The sequence below is a fragment of the Notechis scutatus genome, chromosome 13 (genome assembly GCF_049901735.1).
Source record: "Notechis scutatus isolate UNSWTSFEM ecotype Mainland chromosome 13, rNotScu1.2, whole genome shotgun sequence".
NCBI classification, from domain to species: Eukaryota; Metazoa; Chordata; class Lepidosauria; order Squamata; family Elapidae; genus Notechis; species Notechis scutatus.
Window position 1 is genome coordinate 185227 of NC_142021.1, and position 25088 is coordinate 210314.

The 25088-nt window shown below is 52.5% G+C and overlaps 1 protein-coding gene and 1 long non-coding RNA gene across 2 annotated transcripts; one reads left to right on the plus strand and one right to left on the minus strand.

Annotated features, from left to right (window-relative positions):
* Positions 1-331: 331 nt before the first annotated feature.
* On the minus strand, positions 332-4277 carry LOC148129569 (uncharacterized). The gene is made up of 2 exons (XR_015745225.1): positions 3694-4277; positions 332-1979 (listed from the first exon to the last, which is right to left on the minus strand). It is a non-coding gene; the product is annotated as an uncharacterized LOC148129569 (long non-coding RNA).
* On the plus strand, positions 3796-24796 carry MN1 (MN1 proto-oncogene, transcriptional regulator). The gene is given in 3 exon segments (XM_026685500.2): positions 3796-5610; positions 5612-7139; positions 21814-24796. Coding segments are annotated over 3 exon segments (3528 nt in total). The 3' UTR covers positions 21999-24796.
* The last annotated feature ends 292 nt before the right edge of the window (positions 24797-25088 follow it).

Genomic DNA, 25088 nt, shown 5'->3' on the forward strand with positions numbered 1-25088 from the left:
GTTCAATAACTATGTGAAATGCACAACTGTCAGTCAACATAGGAATGGGATGTACACCTAACAGAAGCAGAAGGCAGAACAGTCAAAACTGACCGAATGAGTTCATGACAGAGCTGATCTTTTATCCCAGGCTGACCCTAGAGATTATCTTGGTTGGGTTGAGGCCCTTCTTGTTATAAGCAAAGCCAACTCTGCACCAGTGAGGCTTCCACCTTAAAGCAGCCTTCCTATTGTTACCCTCAATGGAGACAGTGACCCAGCGTCATCTACAGCTTTTCAAGGGCTGTTTGCTGTGTCTGGCTATGTCCACCAGTAAAAAGAATGCAGCATATTGGAGACATCAATAAGGTTTATTATGAGAAAGAGGCAATCATTTTGTAAAAGATGATTTTTTTTGCATTTTGTAGTTTTTGTAGGTTTTTGTAAACCAAGAGCAAACAAACCACGATACTGCACAGCATGATGCTAAGTTGAAAGGGCTATTATTGCTGACAGCAGAGGAGACTCCTTAAAGGCTGCTGCCTCTTCTTTCCCTTTGAAGAACAGCTGTGTTGTCCAGCTGTGTTTATAGGCTGAAGTGGACACAGACAAAATTTTCATGTATTCCTTCGGCCTGGCTTTTCTCTCCATCTTTGGGTGCTTCTTGCTAAGTTCCTTCCTCCTTGCAATCAGCTGGACTTATCTTGGATGTCAGGGAGCAAATGTTCCAGGAAGCCTCAAGTTCTTTCAAGAACCTGTTTTCTACACCAGCAGTTCATAACTGCCTCTGACGTGAACCCCAGAGATTAAGCCAGTTCTAGGTTTCTTCTAGATGTCACAGGGGTCCCAAACAGCAGTGAGAAATCCTGTCCTCAGGGTCTTAGTTGCACAATCCAGCTGTGGATCACTTCTCTGTGCCCTTTTCAGTTGACCCTTTTCTTCAGAAGACTGGTCTCTACCCACATGGAAGTCCCAGGAAGCCTCTTTCCCTGGATAGTGATTGGACTGGGAGCCTCCCAACATGACTTCCATATAATCAACTAGTTAATGTTGCTGGTGTTTTCTGCAGACAAAGGGTCTCTCACAACATTTGCTCTGGATGACACCATGCAGGGTGGGAAACACACAGGTCTCTTCCAAAGGAGGAGGGACATGCAGATTCTTGGAGCACCTCAATAAGCAACAACTACAAGGTCCACAATGTGAAATGCAAAGTAAGCCTTTCCATCAGTTTTTATGAAGGAAAACAACCAAGAAATGAGTCGGTGCAAAATCAGAACCATAAAAACAGGCAGGGACACATGGGGGGAAAAGGGGCCAAGACCAAGCACTGCACACCAGTTCCATCCACTCCTGAAATCCCTGCCCACTGCTCTGCGCTTGGAAGGCTGCTACTGCTGAGCTTCCTGTTACTTTTAATCAATGCCTTTCACAAACGGCCCAAACTCAGCAATTATTCTTTCCTATCTTCTCAGTTCTGTGTTATTTGGTGTTTAAAACTGTTGCATGAAACTCAGCAGTGGGGATCTCCTGGTTGCTCAGCCATGTATTTGGATTGGCCTTGCCTCAGTAGGATGCAGGAAACCAGACAGTCCCACCATAAAGGCTAGTTTGTGGCTTTGCGTACTGTAGGAAACGAGACGGCTGGGCTTGGGGGAACAAAGTCTCAGTGTGCTGAGTGGAAAGATCAAGTGCGGGCAGCTGGAGAGACCTCCAGCCAGGGGACCTTAGGACAGGATCTGCTAGCAATACTGACCCAGAGGTTGGCCTGAAGAGAACAGATCCTTCTTATTGTCTCCTTCAGGCAGGCAGAGCTTTCAAATCAAATGTGTTCCAGCTTTTTGAGCATCAGTTTCTGAGCAGTTTTTCTCTCAGTGATGAGTGTCTATGAGCTTAATTAGTTGATTAATAGCTCCCACCAGTTTGGTCTTGCTCCCTGAAATCGACAAGATTTCCATCAGTTACCTGCTTCTGCCTCCTTAGGCTCTAGCTGCACATGTCTGCAAATGAAAAAGCGGTTTCTTTGATCCTGGAAAAAGTAATTTCAGTCAGCCTCTCTCCCTCCCTCCCTCTCTCTCCCTCCCTCTCTCATCTATCCATCTATCCATCTATCCATCTATCCATCTATCCATCTATCTATCTATCTATCTATCTATCTATCTATCTATCTATCTATCTATCTATCTATCTATCTCTCACCATCTATGTCTGCCTATCATCTATATCATCATTATATCTGTATCTATCATCTATCTAATCTCTATAGTCTATATAATATCATTTATTTGCCACCCATTTCCCAATTCAGCAAAACACCTAGTGTTTCCTCCTCTTTCCCCCAACCCCCTTGGTGTTCTTTCCAGTTCTCTGTGTTCCCCTTTCCCCATCCAGATCGCTGGTAACCAATCCCAGGCTCCCCAGCTGGCCAGGTCTCTCCTTCAGGAGGTTGTCCTTGATGTCTTCTCAGGATCTGCCTCTCAGTGCTGTGGCCAACCTTCCCGCTTCTGTGGCAAGCCCAGCAGCCCTGGGAAAGAGCAGCCAAGCAAAGCGGGCAGCAGAACGGCAAAGGGACGGCTGCAGTGCTCTCGGCCTCAGCACCACTTGCGCGTGCACAGCCGTACCGTCCTTACAGCCTTCTGCTGCTGCTGGACCGCACGAACTAGACCAGCGGGACTCCCGTCTGCTCCCTCGCTCGCTCCGAGGCGCTTCCAGGGACGGTGTGGGTGTGTGTTGGTGTGTGTGTGTGTGCACACGATGGAAAACCAGAGCTCGGTCCGGACCCGCGCTGTGGGATGGGGGGCATGGCTCCTCTCCCTCCCTCCCGGCTGGTCGCTTGCCCTGTCCTGACTTCTCTTCTAGTTCGGCCAGCTCGGCGCCATCAGGAAGGGGAAGAGCGAGCAGGAAAAACTAATTACACAAAATCAATATTTAATCACAGCTCGTTATCCTGACCCGGCAGAGTGCCCCCCCCAGGCGCCCCTCCCGCCCAAAGCTGCCTGCCCCTTATTTATGAGCTCGGGGGTGGGGGGTGGGATCAGGGCTGGACAGGGGAGGCTGGAGTGGCCCGGTCCTGGACTGGACGGCAGGAAGAGAGCGGCTCCCGCAGGCTCAGAAGCGGCTCGGGGGCGCTCAGTGCGGTTCCCGCGCCAGGGCCGGAGGAGAGGCAGACGCCTCAGCGGGGAGCGAAGCTTTCCACGCAGTGACGCCGCTTGACTCGCCTCTCCGCCGCGCTAGGGACTCTTTAAGGAGGTGCGTCGGCCGTCGGACCCCGCAGGAGCTGACCGAGAAGGGCAGCCCGGCGCTCGGCTCGGACGCCAGGAGACCTCCGCGGCCTCCCCCTCCCCACTCGGGGCTCCCCGCAACCGGGCCGAGCGCTCGGCAGGGGAAGGGCGGCGGCGGCTGCGCCACCTTAACAGGGAGCCCCGCCCCGCCGGGCCGCTCATTGGCGCAGCTCTAATGGCTGGACGGCATTGCTGAAATGCAAAACTTGTTGCTGCTTCCCCGGCGCGCGCCGAGAGCGCGGCAGAACCAGGAGCCCGCAAGCCAGCCAGAGAAGCGGCGCACCAGTCGCGCAGCCCATGAAGGGTGGCGAGAGCCGGCGGGGTCTCCACTGCCGCCACTCCGGCGCCGGACGGCAAGTGCAGCGCAAGATGTGAGTCGGTCGTGCGGCGGCGGCGGCGGCGGCGGCGGCCGATCTCTCCCCTGCCTGCCTACCTGCCTGCCTGCCGGTGGCGCGGACTCTCTCGGCCGGCCGTGATGCCTCGCTGAGGATCTAATCAGCAGGACTGGAGCGACAGAGCCGCAGACACCGGCGGGATGTTTGCGCTGGATCCGTTCGACTCACACGGCGGCGGCTCAGGCAGGAGCGGGGTGCCGGGCGAGCGGGGCGGCGGCTTTGGGCCGGGCGCGGGTTCCCAGTTCAAGCCGTCACCCTTTCAGGGCGGAAGTGGCGGCAGCGGAGGCGGCGGCGGGGGCGAGCCGGCGGCCGTAAATGCCCTGGGCGAGCCCTCTTCGACCCTGCTGGCCATGAACCTGACCTTGTCCACGGAGGGCTACGGCGGTTTCCACGCCCCCCGCGGCGGCCCTCCGGAATTAGGCCAGGCCCAGCCGATCCACGGATTCTTCGGCAGCCCGCCGCCTGGCCCGGGCGCGCACCACCAGACCCAACCCCCGGTCTCGCACTTCGGCGGTGGCTTCGGGCCCGAACCCAGCGCCTCCTGCCTGCACGGCGGCCGCCTTCTCGGCTATTCGGGAGGCCAGCAGACGTTCGCGACGGACGGCGGCTACGAGCAGCATCTGGCGGATGGCCAGGCGGGCGGGGATGGCTTCGGACAGCAGAGGGCGGGACCCCTCCAGGACTTCCAGCCGCCGCCGCCGCCGCCGCATCATCTTCACAATCCCGGCGTGCCGGCCCCGTGCCTGCCACTTGACCAGTCGCCTAATCGCGCTGCCTCCTTCCACGGCCTGCCGGGAGCCGCCTCCTCAGAACCGCACGGTCTGGACTCGCAGAGGCGCCTGCCCAACCAAGGAGCGGCCGCGGTGGATTCCCTGGAATATAGTTACCCCAACAGCGAAAGCCATTTCGACTTGCCCGTTTTCTCGTCGCCAGAGGCCGAGGGGCAGCTGCCGCAGTACGGATCCGGACGACAGGCGGCTCCGCCGGGAGGCAGCAACTTTCCTGGACACTCCGCGGCCTTGCCCCGAGCGCCGGGCTCCCTGGGAAAGGTGCCCACCCAACAGTCCCCTCACGGCGTCTTCTTCGATCGGTTCGGCGGCGCTCGCAAAATGTCTCTGGGGCTGGAGCCGGGCCTGGGCGCCGGAAGGCACCACCTTGTTCCGCAACAGCCGCCCCCCACGCCGGCTCTCCTGGCCAGGCAGAATTCCTGCCCGCCGGCGCTGCCGCGGCCACAGCAGTGTCCAGAGGGAAGCGCCGCCAACGCGAATCTGCAGGAAGGCGGCGGCCCGATTTTGCAGGCGCAGCACGGCCAGTTCGAGTATCCCATCCACCGGCTGGAGAACCGGGGCCTGCAGCACCACCACCACCACCAGCAGCAGCAGCAGCAGCATTCCTACGGCCCGGGAGAGCCGCTTTTCAACGTGCCCCACCAGCCCCAGCAGCCGCCCAACCAGCGATTACAACACTTCGACGCGCCCCCCTACGTGAACCTCCCCAAGAGGCCCCGTTTCGACTCGTGGAGCGGCGCCGGCGGCGGAGGCATGCACGGGGCGGCCGCCTTGGAGAGCCACCTGTCGCCCTCCGCGGCCTATCCTGGTCTGCCGGGGGACTTCACACCGCCGGTGCCGGTGCCCGAGCATTTTCCGCCGCCGCCGGGCCCGGATCCCCAGGCGGCTCTGCAGCAGCGCCAAAACGCGGCGCTGATGATCAAGCAGATGGCGGCCACCCGCGGCCAATCTCAGCGCCTCCGTCCGCCCAGCCTGCAGCAGGTCGGGCACCACCAACACCCTCACACTGCCGGCGGCCACGGCCATCACCAGTCCCCGCACCCACACCCGGGCGAACCCGCTTTCGAAGCGCAGGAAGGTGCTTGGTTCCCGCCGCCTCATCCTCCGGCGGGCAGCGGAGATTTGCTGTTCCGACCGGGAATGGGCGGGTTGCAGGAGCCGCCGCCGCCCGCCAGCCCTTCGGATGCCCTCCGGGGGCGAAGGACACGTCTCCTCGCCGGGCGGCCTGCAAGGCCAGTTCGGCTTGAGCCCGCCGTCGGAGCGGAGGCCAAGCCACCCCGACTTCGCAGCGCAGGCGCAGAGCTTTCCTTTTGGGGGGCCCAGCCGACAGGCCACACCTCACAGCGCTTCGCCCGGGTCCTTTGGACCGCCGACGGACTTTCAGAGCTCTGCACCCCCTCCGTCGCAGCCCCGGCCCTCACCGGCCAGCAGCAAGCTGGGGGCGCTCTCGCTAGGCTCTTTCCCAAAAGGGGGTGTCGGGGCACCGCCCGGGAGCGCGGCCCCCAAGGAGAGCAGCGGCCTCTTCGGGCAGAGCTGCCTGGCAGCGCTCTCCACCGCCTGCCAGAACATGATCGCCAGCCTGGGTGCGCCCAACCTTAACGTCACTTTCGGCAAGAAGGGCGCGCCCGCGGCGGTGGGTGGTGGGGCCGGCGGGGAGGGCGCCAAGCGGAGCAAGCTTAGCCCCGCAGAGCCTCCTGAGACAAACGGAGCAGGGCCGCAGCCTCCCCTCCCGGCCGCGACGGTTCCTGCGGGAGAAAGCGGCCTCTCCCCCAATTACTCTCCAGGATCGGGCCCCGACGCCAAAGCGGGCAGCGGACGAGGCAGGGGGCGCAGGAAACGAGACAGCGGCCACGTCAGCCCAGCCGCCGGGACTACTGGCAGCGCGGGCAGCTTCTTTGAGAAGTACGGCCAGACGACGGGCGTAGACAGTGGCAGCCCCGGACAAGGCGGGGAGCGAAGCGGCGGCGGCACCCCCCACCTTCACGAAGCCCCCAAGGCGTTGAGCTCCCCGCCTTCTACCTGGGCCAAGAATGGCGGCGACCTCCTCCTCCCGCCTCCTCCAGAGCAGGCCGATCTCCTTCCCTCCCTGGACCAGGTGGAATCCTGCTCCCCGCGCGGCGGCGACTTCCCCGCCGACGCGGAAAACGAGGATGAGGTGTCTTCCAGCTCCGACAACCAGGGCGCCAAAGGGTGTCCCGCCGGGCGCAGCCCGCTTCAGCCGCCCGGCCGCCCGGCCGACCACCCGCTCCTGAATGGACAGAAGACGTCGACCCTGGCGCAGTTGGGCCTGCATACCGGCAGCAGCACGGCTACCTCCAGCCCTGACAGCTACGGCGCTGGCCCTCCCGGCCCGGTGCAGGAGGAGATTCACCCGCTGGAGATCCTGCAAGCGCAGATCCAGCTGCAACGGCAGCAATTCAGCATCTCCGAGGACCAGCCGCTGGGCCTCAAAAGTGCCAAGAAGGGCCCCGAAGGCTCGGGCGGGGGCCAGAACGAGGACAGCGGCGAACTGAGCAGCTGCTGCGAGGGCGCCGGAGCCAAGGGTGCGGTAAGCACCATCGACCTGGAATCTTTGATGGCCGAGCACTCCGCCGCGTGGTACCTGCCCGGAGACAAAGCCCTCCTGGACGGGGAGCCCGACGAGAAGGTCCTGGTGCCTTGGGAGAAAGCGAAGGCGCCCACGCCCGGCAAGGAAGGTAGGGGCTTCTGCCGCCGCCGCGCTCCGCTCGGACCAGAGCCGCCCGGCCAAGCGTTACTCCAGGACACTGCTTCCACCGGGCGAGGTGTAGATGCGAGCGCCGCTCTCCTCTCCGCTTAGGCGGCGCTGCTGCTGGGGCGCCTTTGCCTCGGAGCTGTGGCTCCACTGGGAAGCAGAGCAGTCGGATACGCCGCGTGGGAGCGTATCCAGGTAGCCCGGAAGGCAGACAGACAGGCACACACACACACACACACACACACACACACACACACCGCCTTTATGTAGGGAATGAGGCTGGAGCCCCCACCCGAACCCAGGGCCCGAGGACCAAAGGCCCTACGCAGGAGCTGCGCTTCCATAGAAGCGCTGGTCTGGTGTGGTCTGGAGACCGCGTCCCGCTCCCGGGGAGGGAAAGAGCACGCTTGGGAAGCAGGACACTTTGCCTCCTAATTTCACCTTTCCGGAGTTTCACGCAACATAATGACTTTTGCGGAGATTTGGGGGTGGGGAGGCTTTTAAGGTGGGTAGGATAATTTAGAGAGCCTCTAAAACATCGGGTCGGTAGTGTTGCAGCCTCTGAGACAGCGCGCATTCCGCTGGTGAGGTTTGCTTTGGCTCAACTCTGCCGGATGGGTGAACCGCCAGCAGTGCAAAGAGCTTTGCTGGCAATGGAGGAAAGAGGGGCTGCCCAGGAGGGAGCCCACCCCTTCTCCAAGGCTTCATTTGGGCAAGGACTTGGGGGAGCCCTTTTCCACACAGCCTTCCTTGCATTTTCTTTCCTTGACACCAGATCTGACTGGATCGATAGCTTGTTAGCAGCACTGCAGCTCCCATCACTCCCATCTTGCCAGGCTGGCCTAGAGGCTTTTCCTTTGTGTAAGCAAGGAAAGTTTCCGCTTTGGAATCTGAGGCTGGTCTGATGCAGGAGACCCAGGATAGAAGCGCCCATCATCTGGCAGCTTTCCTGCTTGCTTGGTTGCGCCTGTTCTTTGCATTGGGATGCGAGTGCAGGAACTTCCCGGGACTCCCAGAAAGGAAAGATAGGAGAGGCAAAGTTAAAATTTGTATTTCAGCATTCTGGAGCTTTTCAAATGGGAGGAAAGTGATGCAGCCTTAATGCTGGTAGTTTGTCCAAAGAACGGGAAGGGAAAATGGAAATCTTTGCATATTTTTTTGTTTGTTTTTTGTTTGAATTATTCTGCTCAACTATATATTATGCTATCCTTTTAGGTAAATTTTGAAATTGGCCAATATGCTGTTTCTGATTTTGAACAACATATGGGATGCAAGCAGTGTGATGTGATGCGAGCCCATCCATGCAATCCTCTTTCCTATGGAGCATTTCATGGGGCGATTCCAAAGTTGTTTGGCTCTCTTTCATTTCCTCCACAAATAGAGAGATCATGGGGTTCTATGCACACTGCGCTGTGCGATTAACAGAGCAAGAGTTACTTCTAGATAAAGACCCACACTGTTATAGAAAAATAATTGCAGAATTTCTATGCGTAGTGCTGCGTGCATGACTTTTAGAGATGGTTTTATTTTGAGGTTGAAAACAAGGCTCCAGTGAAGGGGCTCTCAGGTTTCCCTTGCACTGTGTTCCAGCCCCTGGACTCTTGAGATTGGGGTTAGCTGAAAGAGCGGTTTCCTCAGCTATGGCAGAGAGAGGATTGCAGGTGGGCATCCTCCTCCCCCTTTTGCAGGTGGGCAAGAGGCTTCTCTGCCTTTGGTGGCCGTGAAATAAAATGTGGCAGGATGTGGTCCAGTTCCTATTCTTCCCAAGCTATTCCAGGATGCTTAGCTACTGTTTGCTGGTTTGGTTGTCTGTCAGTGGAAGAAGCTGCCACATGGGATGGTATGAACATGAACATTCATGGAAGAACCCCTTCAACATCAAATGTTAATCTGGCCACAGGAGGATAGGGTTTTCTGTCTCTACTGGCTATTCCTGCAGTCTGCATCTTTGGTGGTTTGTTTTTTAAGCTGCTGATGGGTTGTGAGGAGGAAATCTTAAAGGGTTGGCTTTGAAGCACCTCTGGTTGAAATTTAAAGCATGGGGAAAGCATGGAAATTACTTTCTGACAACAAAAGTGGACTGGAAATCTGTTGTACCTGTTAGGGGTGATGCATGTTTGTTGCTGTAGCAGCACCACTTGGCCGTCTGGCCCAGGAGACTCTTTGCTGGCCTGCTAGGCATCCTGGCTTGAGGACAGAAACTACCCCCTGGGATGTCTAAGGCAAAGTACCCAGAACCAGGGAGAGGAACGTTGCCCGTCGCTGCTGGGCTTAAGGATAGGACAAAGGCAAACTACTTTACCAGGTGAGCAAAGCACCAGTGCCCAGGTGGGGTCCTTCACAGGGAAGAGTCTTCCGATCTTCAGTAATATTTCTAGATACTTCTGAGGCTAAAATTTGTGTGTCCGTTGCCATTAAAGGCTGGTTAGACCAAATGCTGCTAAGCTGTTTGTTATCCCTTTTTATTCAAGCAAGTTGCCTAAAAACAAGCCAGTTCTAACATTTGTAGGGAACCCCCTGTGGTGTCTTTTGCACATGCAATGGAGACCGGTGGAACTGCTAAGCCATCAGAGCTTTGTGTGTTGACCCACGGCCCTTGCGGAATGTTATGCGGGGTTGATTCCTACCCTCCTGTATGGCTGTAAGTCTTTGGAGTTGGTAGTTTACTTTTTATTTTCTTAAATGGTACCTGTGCTTTTTATTCTCATGCATTTTTTAATTAATTCTGTTGGTTGTGGTCAAGGTTCCAGTCTGGAACTGTATATTTTAGAATACAAAAATTAGGCTAGTTTAATATTTCAAAATTTGCTTATAGAATTAAATATATTTTCTTTTGCTTTATATTCAGCTGAATTTTTTTTCTGTGCTTTCTTAGTCAGAAAGGCAGGAACATGATGCATACATTTCGTAAGCTTTTTTAATTATTTTATAAATAAACTTCCTAAGCTGTAAAAGAAAATAATTGCACAATGCTAACCGAGGGACTCAAGAGTTGCAGAGGCGGCTTTTATGTAAACAGACAAAACCTCTCCGTAAACCATCCCGTAACAGGGTCTTGCTTTTCTTGAATGTCTTTAGATAGTTGTGCCTGAAGACTGTCCGTGTTACAGATACAAGCAGGGAGCAATGCAGCCTCATCACTGAGGAATTTGCAGTTGCACACATGACAAACACTTTCACAAACAGAGTGTTGTTTTGTCAACTCCACCTGGATGACTGAGAATCAATCTTCATCTACAATTCTTGCTGCAGTTTCCTCATGTTGTGGGGTTCATTGGGTATCTCTGCTGGGTAGCCTCCCTCGGCCCTGGGACCTTGTCTAGGCAGAAGCACAGTGTGGGTCTTTTGGCCTGCCTTTGTTGGATTGTGGTAGAGGGAACTGTTCTTTGCTCCCCTAACCAGAGAGGAAAAACCTGCCTGACACCATTATTTGGACATTAAGGGTGTTCTTCTCTAGGTCTACGCAGCCTAAATTTGGATTTAAGATGGGACGACCCAGAAGGCTCCTTCGAACAGCAAAGCCAAAGGAAACAGGATTGCTTTTCATCTTTTTAAATTAAGCATTAATTTGGGCATCAGAACTGGAAAGGAATGCCAAAAATCCCCCTGAGCAGCAAAGTGCTAGTCAACATCCTATCACCTAGTAATCCTAGACTATGGTTTGGGATTAAAAAACGAGAGGTCATCCTGGCCTGTCTTAATGGCAGGTCCCTGAGAGGCAGGCTTGGGGAATATCTAACAGACATGGCAGAAAGAACAGGCCTTGGTCTGCCTTGCTCTGCAAAAGATTCCCTCTTGATGGCATCTAGGCTAAATTTTGCTGAAATATACCTGTCGTTCTCCAGCAGATTTATGTACTTCTAATGTAGTAGAGATTTTCCTGATTGCCCTAAATCTTAAATTAGCGGAATTTGTTAGTTGGAGGGACTATCTATTAATTTTGACCAGCTGAACTTTTTTATCCTTTACAGGGAATAAGTGAGATTATTGTGTTGCATAAAAGAAAAGGAGGGAAAACTCGTCTGTTAATCTTTGGCTCCTCTGGTAAAAGAGATGTAATTTTTGTTGTGTGGAGCTTAGCCTCCTACAAGAGGTGAAGGATACAGATGGTAGGATCACTAGCCAGTTTTCTCTTTGAGTGGAGAAGCATTGCCAGGTTCATTAATGCTCAGTGTTTGAAGAGAGAAAAATATACTTGTTTCAAAATTACAAAATGGTTGGTTTGTGAGATGCACTTAATTTTAATTTGGTAAAGTTGTGCATCAAATATCTGAAAGTTTCTCTTCACAAACTTTCTGGATATAAACACCCAGGATAATTTCTTAGATTTGGTTTTACAATGAAGTATTAATTATTTTAGGACTTTACCAAATAATGTATAGATTAATAATAACATTCCGTATTACTATTCAGTGCTAAAATATTAAAATACTACCTACCAAATGCAGATATTTTTCTTACATTTTGAGAAGTTAAAAATTATGTGAATGGAAGAAAATACTGTTATTGTAACCAGTTGAAATAGTGTTGCTAATATCAAGACAGCTTCATATTTTTATTGGTTACTGAAGACAATGTTATGTGCAGGGTTATTAATTGGGAGGTCCCAGCAAGTCTCCTACATGCACAAACACAGAGAGAATGATTGTGTCTTAAAATAGTCCTTTTTGACCAAGAATTTCTGTGACCTCCCTCCTAAGCATCATTGCTCGGAATTGGGGGAAATGTGCTTGTAAGGACTTAGGTTCTGCTCATTCCTTTGAGGCTGCGCTAGGACCAATATTTAGTCATCAGTATGAATTAGTAGTTCATTTACTGTTTGTGGTTGTTCTGTACAAATGATTTTGTTATGGCTTAGATATGTTTAATTTTACATCTCTGGAGTTCTTCTATCTAGAAATCTTTCTGAAGCATAATAGCCCCATTTGTTTCATTCTGTGGCTTTTTAAAAAAACATATATTATTTCACAACACAATGATATGCTGGAGATCCATCAGAAGAAAGGCACAGAAGGACCAGAAATATAGAAGGCAACTTGAGCCCCTCCCTCAGCTGAGTTTTTGCACCATTAAGTCTAAACATAGGATCAGAATTTGGATTCACGAAGTGTTTCCTTTGTTCTTGGTAGGGCTTGGAAATAGCCATTCACCCTTAACAATTTCATGGTGGAATCTTTCCCGCCACCCAATAATTTGATGCAAAGCATATCTACAACTGAAGAGGGAGATTTGGAAACCTCAGCCCTCAATGCTGGCCCAGAGCCTTCTCTTGCCCTCCCTTCCCAACCCCCTTTATGTCCTGCCAAAGGAAAAATACACCGACACCAAGGCAAAAGCCGAGGCTGCTAAAGGGAGAGCGGAGAGGATCTGTTTGCTCCTTTGTTTTTCATGGAAATGGGCATGGAATCCTACAGGCCCAACTGAACATCTCAGGCAAAGCAGATTCAATATTTGAACCTAGTTTGAGGTGATTAGTGACTTGAAGTTCTGAGAAAAGTACTAACAGTTTCCTTCATTTTGGATTTCTGTATTTCATTAGGGAAAATCTTGTTGCCAGTTGATGCGTCCCCTTTTCTTCCATAGTCTGCTCACTGGTGAGAATATAGTGAAAGGGTTTGGGCCAGGCGGTGTTGATTGTAGCCATCTCTCAGAATCACAGGCAGAGCAGAGGGAAGCCTCCACAAAGCCATTTCCTGGCTTCTCTGCTGCTAGACAAGATGCTGGATGTTTGCATCAGACCATGGTTTGGAGTGAATGCTCTCTAAATCTGACAATTGCAGATTGTAATTTTTGTGGTGAGCTTTCTGCTTGTCCTAGTGGACAGATTGTCTTCTCTTTTCTTGACCAGGATGGAATTGGAAATTGTGCTAGTTTTCTCCCTGCTCCAAAACAAAAATGTGCATTGCCCCCTGAACTGAACCCGCAAAAGGAAGCAAAGGCGCCCATCAGCTATTTGTTTTGAGCCACAAATGATGGCTTGTTCAATGCTTTCTGAATAGCTGCAATGTGGGATTTGAGCTCCCAGTCCTTCTTCTTCGATAAGGAGAGAATCCATTTATTTTAGGCCCTGTTCCCTTGCTTCTTTAGCCTAATCCTCCATGACTTTCTGGTGCTGAACACCAGATATGCAGAGCAAGGTGGGTCATTGGCAGAGAACTGAGGAGATCTGATTTGCGACAACTGTCCCATTGGTTGCTCCTTAGTGGTGGCTGCTGTGTGCTTTGAAACAGGAGAGAGATGTAGCTTTTCTCATCCAACCAAGTATGCATTTAAAAGACAGCCTGGACCTAAACCTTTTTCAAGCACACCGAAAAATGCAGCGCTCCAGAGGACACCTCTGAGAACACCAGGAGCTGAATAGCTGCCCTTCAGGAATTCCTGCCGGTCGCCCTCACCGTATTTTCACTTCTTTGGTGGCGACTTGCTGGATGACTCAGGTGGCTTTATAAGCTCCCTGCTGGGCTCTTGGGGTGCCTTTTCAAGGCTCATAAATGAGACCGTTCAATATTCTGCACCAGGACTCTTCCGTTGATGACCATTTGGGGCACATGTCCACCTGTCTTCCATGCTCGATCCATAGTAGCCTGAAATGTTGAGGTTCATAAAATCCAGGGGACGCCATGGATGCTTCTGAGATAAGGAGATCAAGAACAAAAGATTGAGCCCTGGGACTGCAACTCATGCTCAGGGGTGTTTAATGCTTGTGTTTGTTCCTTGGAGCTGCAACTCGGAATCCCATTATTTGGTCTGTTTCAGGAAACATTGCGATATAGGTGAAGGGCTGCAGTATTTCTCATGAGGCTTTGAAAATACCCTTAAAACAAAATCCCACATAGCAGTTTGGGGGAGGGGGTGTTTGTTACCCTTTGTTTGTAAGTCTCCTTCATTTGCTCACACAGTGTTCTGATGAATAAATTCTGGAAGCAAAGCAAAAAAGATGAACGTTTTGATTACAGGTCGCCCGAGTTGCATAAGGCTGCATGATGCATGGAGACTCGCGCCTGGGCCTTCTCCTTCCTGTTCTCCTGCCTGTTGTCTTGGTCTTCCTGGAGTTCTTGGAGGAGCCTGGCCAGAGTGGGGGGCCGAATGGGTGGAGGAGGTGCTTGTGGGTTGACATGGGGATGGCAGCTCTTCCACCTGTCTTCCTGTCTTTGCAGAGGTTCTAGAGCGCAAACCCCTTCGCCACAAGGGACTCTGGAAGGCTGCCTTTCTCTCTTCTCCCCTTGTCCGCTCCTGGAGCCACACTCTGCCACGTTGCTCTGGCGCTGGAGAGGTTTTAGGTTGCTATTTTAGAAAATGCTGTGCTCACTGTTATTCTGGGGTTCTAATGTTGAACAAGGTTTACTTTTGTGTGTGTGCATTTTTATATTTCTCTACGGTTTACTTTCTGGAGAGATAGAATGTGCATCAGTTAAGATATGATTCATGGCTAGGCATTCCCATTGTTTAAGAAGAAGATACCTCCCCTGAATGAAAGTGATTTCATTCAGTCCAACAGTTTGGGTTGAGGCATTATGACTCCCAAACCGGATCCAGTCAGCGGATGGAATTATCGCTTTGAATCGGAGGGGCAGAAGCTGCCTGGGCCTCCACTCGGTCAGATTTGGCTAGGGGTATGGCTGGATCTGGTTCTGCCATCCTACGGCCTCTCCTCAGGGACACTGAAGCCCCCTCCTTCTGGCTCTCTGCAGCCATCCCAACCAAGGGCTGTTGCGCTTTGGCCCTCTGTGGTCCACCTTGGAGGCATCTTTGGGGGATCAGAAAAAATTGCTGCAACACACACAGCCCCAAAGAGGAACATTATTTGTTAATTCAGAGTAGCCTCCTGCTTGCAAATGCTGGCAGCGCTAAAATAAAGAGTTGTTAATTATGAGTTTGGACTTTACATCGAAGAGGTATTTGTAAGCTACGCAGAGTGACAAAATGGGAGGGGGGCATTACCTTTTAAAATCTATCAAAGTAAAGTGAAAATAGCAGAAGCACAGAATGTCAGGAGAAGTAGCAGCAGAGGGGGGCTACTGCCAGTTCGGACCGGTTTGCCCATACCAGTAGTTCCGGCCACCGGCTGGGCCCGCCCACCAACCCCGGTGCTATCCCATCCCATATATCTCACTCTCTGGCTCACTTGCCCTGCCCAGCTGATTTCCACGCCTCGCCTGCTCTATTCACCGTGGCTGCCCGTGTGTGTGTGCTGGAAGCCACACACATGAAATTGCCATGTGTTTGAAGTCACACGCAAGCGCGGAAGGCCACGCACGCTCACATTTTCGGTTCTGCACTAGGCAAACCGGTTGTTAAATTATGTGAAGCCCACCTCTGAATAGCAGGGCGAAACACGGCAGATGTGGGTCAACGCAGACAAGTGTGAAGCGAGGCAGAGCTGGCCCTGAGGGCAGTTGCCAAAAGGGCAGCTCTGGAAACCTCCTCACCTTGCTTGCTGCCCCAGATCCCTGGGGCTGAATCCAGAGGGGGAAGGGGCTTTGCACAAGTGACCCTCTTCTTAGAGCAGCCTCGAACTGCAGGGCCACAAGAGGGCGGGAAGGAAGACAGGAGGCCCGGCTGGAGCATTGCGCTGGAAATGCTCCCTCGCCGGAGGCTTTGCAGCCATGGTGTTGTGCCACTTGGTGCACCAGGAAGTCTCAGCCAAAATCTCCCAAGGAAGGGCATGAAGATTCCTCTTGCTTGATGAATGCATTTGGCAGTTGTATTACTGGTGCCTCTCCTGGGTGGGTTTGGGAAGGATGTTGGACTGTGTTCAGTTCAACTGGAACTGAGAGCTTGACTCCTCTGCTTTCCGAGGGGTCCTTTCTCCACTGCCCACCCACCTCAGCATCTTCCTTGCTTTGGATGGTTCTTCCTGTGGGGGAGGGGGCATTTTGGACCATTTGCCAGTGACGTAAGCGCCGCTGGTGGCCATTTTGGAGTCAGGCAGTGCCACGTGCATGAGTGGTCTTACATCAGGAGTGTAAAGAAACGGGCACTTGGAAAAGGGCTCCCTCATGGAGCTAATAATGCCCTTTGGAATGTGCGAATTCACACTTCCTAAATAGGCAATCTATGTGTTTTTTCTAAACAGAAAAACACGTCATCTACAGTTGTTCTAGAATTCTTCTCTTTTCATATCTTTCCTCTAGGCTTGGTGAGATTTGCTGAAGATTTTATAAAAACATAAATAGTTACTTCATCTGACAGAGGGAATCTGTTTAATATCACTTTTTTTAAAATCCACATTCCCATTAAATATGTATAAATGGATCAACATATTTAGGATGTTAAATTGACTGGGCATTTTGTTTTGTCCTGCTCCTTTTATATATTATATGTTAGACATATTGCAACGTATGAGTGCATGGCTTCCCCAGAGAGGAAGGAGGGGTCAGCTGGGCTGAGCTGGGTTCAGTGTAAGATGCTGGAGGCTGCAGCAGTTGAGGGGTCTGGACAGGCCGCTTCTTCCCTCTGGAGTAGCTCTCCCAATTCCGCATTTGTTTATCCCTGAAAATCTTGCAAACTTTTAGACTCCATTTTTTCTGGCTAGGAGAGGTTAGCTTCGTAGATTGCAAGTTGTTACCTGGGTGTATATATACAACTGTTTGAATTGTAGGTAGTTGCGCTTAGTTTGTTGTGGTTTTAATTATTTGTTTATTGGATTGGCTATTATGTTTCAAATTATTTTATTGTATAAATTTAATTGCTTTTATCCCTTGAAGAGTCTTGGTAAAGATGCATCATCATCATCATCATCTTAAAATTGGGAATCTGAGACTGACACAGTTTAGTTCTTATAAAGTGGTAAGAGTTGGTGGTTCATAATCAGAGGAACATGCTTGCTGGTGATTTGTAGCAAGGCCTGGGCGGCCCTGTTCCTGGGACTGCTGCCCTTTCCAAGGGGTGCCGAGTCATCAGCTGACCTAGAGGGAGAAGGAAGCCGAGAGTACGGCTCCTATGGGGGAGGCAGTGACCCTATAACGGACGGGGCTTTGTGTCCCAAGCCAGCCTCCAGGAGCCCATAGTCGCTTCCACATGGGCTACTATTTATAGCTCACTTTTATTAATTCACAGCTTATATTTTAATCTGTGCTCAACATTTTAAACACTATTGAAATGCTAGTTTTCCGATGGGTAGGCCACACGCCTTTAGGGCTGAACCTTGGACAGGCAAAAGAGGGCAGGTCCCAATCCTCAGGGGAGGCAAGGAGGGGCTCTTACCAGAAACCCTCCCTTTTGTCGCTGACTCCTTGGCAACTGGGCTGTTTTCAGAACCGGCAATGCTGGTTTTGGAATCAGCTGGTCAAATGCCCCAAATAATGACCTGCCCCTCAACTGCCAGTGATGTTTCTGTAAATCAGACACACGCACACATGCACACGCCCAGCGCTTTTGCACATGGAAGGGTTGTAAAGAAGTCAAGGGAGAGATTGCGCCATCCGCAGCCTATTTAATCTGTGAATAATTGCTTTAATTATTCCCAATCAATATCTCCATTCCATAGCTAAATTTACTTCCTGAATGGCAGACACCTTACATTATCCAACGGGCGACTCCTAGCTGGTCTCTGCTGCTTCCTGAACAGAGTTTAGGTGAAAAACGAAGGGAAATACGAGCAGGGCAGAGAGGGGCCTCTTTTCTCTGCCCTTCCCCCCTTTTTTCCAGGCAGCTTTGGCCTTTTCTTATTCCTGCCCCTTTGAGCAGGAGGCTCAGGTGAGGCCCACGCCCGCCTTTCCTTCCTGGGCAGGGCTGGTCCAGCAAGGGGGTCACAGGCCTTCTGGGAAAAAGCGAGAGGGAGCGGGGGGGGGGGGCAGGGCGGCCCGTCTCTTTCCAGTAAGCCATCGAGTCCACTTCCCGAGAGAAGCTGTGCTGTCTTTGGCAGGTGGTCACTTCTCAGCCCAGCTGGTCATCTTTGGAGGTGACTGGCCTGGTGGGAGGCAGGCAGATTTGGAGGGGCTGCTCGAACTCCTCTTGCATCTTTGTCCTTGCCTGCCACAGTGAGGGTAGAGCTGGCACCGCTTCAGGAGGTCACTTTGGATTCCGAACGGGGGTAAGCTTGGAAAAGATGCAGGTGCCAAGTCGCACCAGGTGACGAGGGCAAGGTCCCACGCTGAGGACCCAGGCCCAGCCGGGAAGATTCCTGGGTGGAGCTTCTCTGCCTTCTTGCCCCTCCTTGGTGGAGGGCAGCTTTGCTCCTCTTGGGCAGGGCGGACCGTACCCAGAGACAGGGGGGCTCCTCTGCCAGGCGGGCAGAGCAGTGGGTCAGTGTGGGTGTGCCTGCTGTTCCCTGGAACCGTTCTCAAAACCAGGCAGGAAGTGTGAAAAAGTCAACCATCCATCGTGGTGGCAGTTGTGGGGGGGGTAGTTGGAGCATCTTTACCTTTTCTCTTCGGCTGGTGGGGGCGGGTGTTGCCCCCCAAGAAGTGCAGCGACTAGAGCTGCATTGCCGCTTGTGGTGCTGTAGAGGACAGCCTCCCTGCCCCACAGCTGCCAAGCATGGTGCCCGCTGCTTTGAGAAACTGAAAGCTCCCAGCAAAGCATGTTTGCCTGAGTCCTTGTTCCTCTCCCCTGGGCTTTCCCCAGCTGCTCCCTGGGGGCTGCAGGCCACTTGCAAGCCTTCCAGACCCCTCCCCAATTCAAACAGGACCCAACATATTCCTGGGGATGGATTCTTTGTGGCAGCCCATCTGGGCTGTGTTTTCAGCCATTTTGGCTGGGGAAATGGAGGGATACAGACTGGCAAGGTTCACTGTGCAGTCTGCCTTTTAAAGCCCACCCCAAGTGAGGAGCCTGTGCATTTAGGACCCTTCTTCCTCCCTGTCCTCTGCTTTGCCGCTGGCTATTTTAGGGCTCTGGGAAGCTCCTCTGCTCAGGGTCACTGTCTCCTGCAGCTGAAGGAAGAGACAGGCTCTGCTTTCAGAGGACCTCAGTGGCCAGAGTCACACTGCCCTTCCTCCTTCCCAGCCCAGAGCCCGGGGACCAAGAGGGAGCCTCAGCCAAAAGCAAGGGCAGTAGACAGCTGGAGCCCCTCATTCACATTATGGCGGTGGCTGTCATTTCTTGGATTGGAGATGAGCCAGAGCTTTATTCATTACTGCCCATGTTTCGCTGAAAATAAGACTGGATCTTATATTAATTTTTCTTTCAAAAGTTGCATTAGGGCTTATTTTCTGGTTAGTTCTTATTTTTGGAGAAATGTGGTACTAAGTGTGTTTGTCTGGCTAATGATCTTAACTGGGGCTTATTTTGGGGATAGGGCTTCAATTATGAGCATCCTGAAAAATCATGTTAGTGCTTATTTTTCCAGTTGGGTCTTATTTTTGGAAAACACAGTATTTGCAGCCTCTCCTTGGATTGTATGTATTAAAATAAGAGAGTCAATGTGGAATTCGTCGGGTCTGTCAGGAAGCTGCAATTCTTTTTAATTTCTGGTGTGGGACAGAAGCCTAGATGGGTGATCTGAATGAACAGGGAACTGCTGGTCAGATTAATTCTGGAGCTTCTTCCCTGCCTGGAGGCCAAATGAGCCAGTTTGGCTGAGCAAGTGAGTCTTCGCCTTATAGACCGATGTTTATTATTTGTGGTCAAGATTTCTGTCAGAAATCCTAAACCAGTTTGGATCAACCTTCCTTCAACCTGCATTGTTGTTTAAATCAAATCCCTTGGAAAAAAGCCAACACTGCCCTCTTTGTCCTCACGTTAAGCTGTCAGTCATCTAGTCAATTTCACAAGCCGGTTTATGGAATAAAGGGATCTAGTCAGTTTCACAATGCCTTGTCTTAATTTTCCTTCCTTGTTTCAGTAGCTTGAGTCTGGCAGGGTTGAACTTGGCCCAGCACTCCCGTTCCGCCTGTTTTTGTCTCGCCCAGATGTTTTAAGGGGGCTGCCTGGGCTCTTCGAATGGAGAAGCCAGCTGTCAGTGGCCTTCCCAGTCCAGAGTCAGGAAACCAGCCCCTTCCTTTTTCTTCTCTGGGGAGGTCAGCGAGGCTGTGACCCGGCTCACCCCTTCCTTCACCTAGGCCAGGGATCTCCACACACTTTTGAGGTGAGCATTCGATTTTGCTGTCCTGGGTGCAAATGCAGACCGAATTGAATTCTTAGGGGTCCGACCAGCTTTGCTTGTTGGAGCAGGCTGCCTTCTCTGCTCCTATCTGTTTTCCCTCGCAGAAGCCGAAGACCAGGGGCCCTTTGCCAACTGGAGTAATCAGAGCAACGCAAACATGGGCCCGATACAAGCTCTCTTTAGAATCTTGGGCACCTCAATTAATCATCCTGTCAGGAGAGAAGAGCTGGCCAAGATCACAGGCCGTTTTCCTGCGCCACTAACCCTGGTGTGCCTAGATGGGATACTGCTGAGCCCAGTTAGGTGCTGGGTGGGGAAGCACTGGGCACACTCCTCTCCTCCCCCCGCCACCTTTGTGCCGAGGGGTGCTTAATCGTCAGGAGCTGAATGGGGAGAGTGCGTTGTTGCTCGAGAGCTTCCTTTGGCTTTCTGAAGTGGTTGAAGGAATCCTGCCTGTGGCTCCCTGGGTTGCATCCAGCCAGCTCCAGAAAGAGAGCCTGCTTCTTTCAGCTCTCATGGGCAGAAGAGGTGGGCGTGCTTGCAGTGCAGAGGGGATGTGTGTGGGCTGGGATCATGTCCGCTGCCAGGAACCAAGCTATCCTTGGCTGGCAAACAACCCTGGCAAAGCAATGTCAGCTTTGATACTTTGCCTGTGGATTGAGAGCACCGCTGAGATGAGGGTCCAGGATTAGGTTCCCAAGCAGAAGGGGCGGCTTGCGAGAGAGGCGGGCAAAGGCTGACCAAAGAGGGTGGGCCTTGGGGTAAGTGGTGTGCACAAGGAGGGCAGGCATGTGCCTCGGGCGTGTTCATGTGGGTCCCTGCCACTCTCCTTTCCAAGCCCTTGCTTTGCTGATCAGAAAGCTGGAGTGCCTCGGCTAGTATTGGTGCACCATCCTTGGTGGCCGGCTTTTCGCAGGAGTGCTCAGGCAGGTATCCAAACAGACTGTCAAGCTGTCACAGGAGAGAGTAGGTGAAAAGGATCTTTCCCCCAACAAAGAGGTGCAGCTGAGGGGTGCTCTCAGAACAGCATGGGCCAACACCAGTGGGGACAGATGTCCAGGGAGGAAGTACCTACAGCTCTGTGGTGTCTGTGGTTGGTTGGAAGCTGAGGGCTATTAGCCTTGGACCAGGCCTGCAGGCCGGCAGACCTCGGGTTTTGCCAGGGATCATGTCAGCACATTGGCAGAGATCTAGGTCAGAGGCTTCTCTGATGCCAGCCTTTTGTGAAATGGAGAGAATTTGGGTGGGGGCAACTCCCTAGGGTCTCCGTGGCTGCATTTGTGATTCCAACCCCTGAATGCTTGCACTCTCTTCAGAATTTGGGGAAAACCTCTGCAGGCCTGGAGGGTGTTCTGGCTGCCAGCAGTTCAGGCTCAAGGCAACTGGAGTGTTTCCTTCGGATGGGGCTTCCTTGTGGAGAGCTCTGGCACCTAAGCCTAAACAGCCCTTCCTGCTCTCTCCAGGACCTGGCCTGGGCCCCGGCCTCTTGCCTCTGGGGCTCCTTCCCCGCCAGCAGCTGCCACAGAGGAAGAAGCCCAGGCTGAATGCTGCTCTTGCTCCCTGGGGTCTCCCTTGGGTGCCTAACCTCTTTCTCTTCCCCCTTTGGCAGGCCACGACCTCCCCTCGAGCAAGGCCTTGGCTCCAGCGCAGACGGGCAGCCACTTGCAGTGTCTCTCTGTCCACTGCACGGACGACATGGGTGACACCAAGGGCCGGACTGCGGTGCCAACATGGAGATCTCTGCACTCGGATATCTCCAACAGATTTGGGACTTTTGTGGCTGCTCTGACTTGAAGAAGGAAGAGGAGGAGGAGGAGGAGGAGGAGGAGGAGGAGACGATGACGAGGAAGAGGAAAAGTTGGTGGTTTTCTTCTGTTCTTTTTATGTTTATCCAGCCGCTGCTACTAGTTGGACAGTTTTTCTAGGTTGGTCTCTGTTTAGCAGCATACAGACTGGCAAGAGTTAATTTAAAACAAATTCAAACCTTTTAAAAAAAGAAAGAAGGAAGGAAAGAAAAGCTATTTGCCGTTTCTTCTGCCGGAGGAGGCGCACTGAACGGAGGAGCAAGGAGTCAGCGGTGAGGCCAAGCCGGACCTTCTCTACCAGGGCTGGGTCACAGAGAAGCAGGATGGGTTTCGCTTTGTCACGCTCCCGCCCCCACAAGACGGTAATCTGGAGAGCCCCTCAGAGGGAAACCGCCATCCCAAAAGCCACCCCAGGGACCCCTGAACCTTTCCTGCCCACCACAGCCAAACCATCAATGTTCAGCCCAGGATTCAGACAGTCCTTTGTCTCATTGGAGAGCGAGAAGGTGGTGGGGGGGAGGGGGAGCAGGCGAGGGGGGATGCAAGCTGATCTCTTGCTTCCCTTCCCCACCTCATTCTGCTGCTGCCTGATTTCTGCTTTCTGGCACAAAGCTTCACCTCGCCTGTTTTCAGAGAGAGAAAGAGAGAGAGAGAGAGCTTGTGGAGTGCGCTCAGTGGCAGCTCTGCTCTCGGGGTCTGCAGGGCTCCACTTGACAGCTGAGTGCCTTTCCTGGAGGGGGGGAAGGGGACCCACATGCCCCCAGCCAGCAGCCCAGCCGCCTTGCTCCAGCCAGGCCCTCCTGCTCTGCCAACAGCCTCCCATTGTCTTCCTCTGTTTCCTGCAGAGAGAGGCCCCTCCACAGAGCCCGTTTGGAGAGCGGAGGGGAGGGTCTGAGGCAGTGTGGGGGGGGGGCGCCCTTCCTCTTGCTCCTGGGCGGGTGCTGCTCTGGCTGCAAGGGATTCAAAGTGGCAGAGCCCGGGGAATGAGCTGCGCTTGGCTGGGGGCAGAACGTCAAGGGAGCTACCAGCCTCGCCAGAGAAACGGGAGAACTGCTCTGCGGCTTGGAGCCAGGCAACCACCAGGCCCCTGGGGTGGGTGGTATTCCCAGCCTCAGGTTGGCATTTCCAGCAGCAGCAGCAGCAAGGAGCCACCTGGTGCCTGGGGGAGGGGGAGGGTCCTGCTCAGGGCTCCGTGTCCACGAGATTTCCCTTTGCCTGGGCTCTCCCGGCGGTCTGAGATGTCTGCTGGGAAAGCTGGGGAGGGGGAGAGCAAGGCGGCCTCTGAGCAGAGCAGGCCCCTCCCGCCCACAGCAAGCTCCCCACGCCAGTTGCTTCTTTTTTTTGGAAATATGGGAAACTTACGGGGTGTGTTTCTCCCCTTTTGCAGGCAGGTAAAATTTTGATCAGCTTCCTGTCCTGGCTGTCTGCCCCTCTACAGGGAAGTAAATTCTTGGCTCAGAGGGAGCAGCCCCACTATTCTGCTCCTCTGCCAGCCGGTGGAGTTGCCCCACGGAGGTGCCAGGGTATTCTCCTGCCCTCCCCATCTGGGGGCTGCTACCCTCGTCCTGCCAGAGGTCTGCAAGGAGAAGGGAGTCAGGTGGGGGGGGTCTTTATTCTGTTATTTTCTGAAAATAAGCTTTTGTATGAAAAATCAGCACAGAATGACAATGGAATTGAAGCATTAAAATAAGAATAACCAAGATAAAGAAATAGTGACAACGTTAAAATGCAAACTTTAAAAACACAGCAAATTCAAACTTCATTCAGGCAAAGAGAAAAATATTTTAGACTGAAGTTTAAAAATGCCTGGAAAATAGCTTTAACAGCAAAACAATGAAATAAAAACATAGTTGTCAGAAGTTATCAGAAAACTGCCTACTGGAAGCATTTAGTTGAGTAACATCCTGCATTGTGCAAAAGGAAAGGGGAAAAAACCCTGCAGACTGCAGAACCGGCAGAGGGCCGGGGGTTCAGCTGAAAATCACAGGAAACCTGCTGAACACACACACACACACACACACAGCACACCAATGGGTCCTTTGTTGCTTGAGGGCGGTGCTGGGTGCCCTCCCCTGCTAATCTGGGCCACAGCCACTATCACAGTGGGAGTGGGGCACTGGAGGCCATGGACAGCCCTTTGCAAGAAACAAGTTTGCAGCTAAACCAGGCTAAGATTTTCTGAGGGCTCTCTGCAAACAGCCCCTCCCCTTCTTTGGAAAGGCTTGCGGGGGGGGTTACTCCTGCTCTGCACAATTACAGCAGCTTTTCTGATGGGGAAAAGCGATCTAAAATAAGCCAGCTATTTTAACCTAGACTTTGGGATAAAATTAAGTTTTGGGGGACTTGCCAGTTTTCTTTTCTTGGTTTCATTCCTGCCCCAATTCCCAGCCATCGCAGCTTTAAAAACAAATCCTAAAAGAAAAGGATGTCCTTATTTTCATTGTACTGAAAAAGAGCCCCTTCCCCTCCCCTCCCAGCCAAATCCCTCCCGCTCAGTCCGAAGAAGAAGCAAAGTTATTGCACATGTAAGATATTAACACGGAGGGCAACTTGTAATCTCCCCTTCCTGCCTCTTCCCCTCGCCCATCCCCTTTTCTGGGAATTTAGTTTAAATTGGTTTCTCAAGGCTTGGTTGGAAGACTGTGACAAAAGCTCATAAAAAGTGAGTGTTATTTTCTTTCTTTTTTAAATATGTAAAGTGCAGTCTTCTCTATTCATGCATATTGTATATATCTGTATATGTTTTACTGAGCAACTAAATAACAATAAATATGACGTTAATGGTGATTCTTGTACCATTTCAGTTGGGTTCTTGTTCATTTCCCCTACAAAACGGGTCTCAAAAGAATGTTTGCTGATGGGGGCCACTTAAGGAGTGGGTCCCCGTTTCTCCCAAGGACTGAGAGGTCAACCCAGCTCTTTGGGCGTTGGCTCTGGGCAGGCGACTTGTTGACTTCTCTGGCTCACTCCTGGTCTGCAGCATTCATCATTCTGGCTGGGAATTAGGGTGCCCAGGTACACCAGCTAGGAAGCCTTGTCCCAAGACCATGGGGGGCTGCGAGAGGCCCAGTCAAGCAGG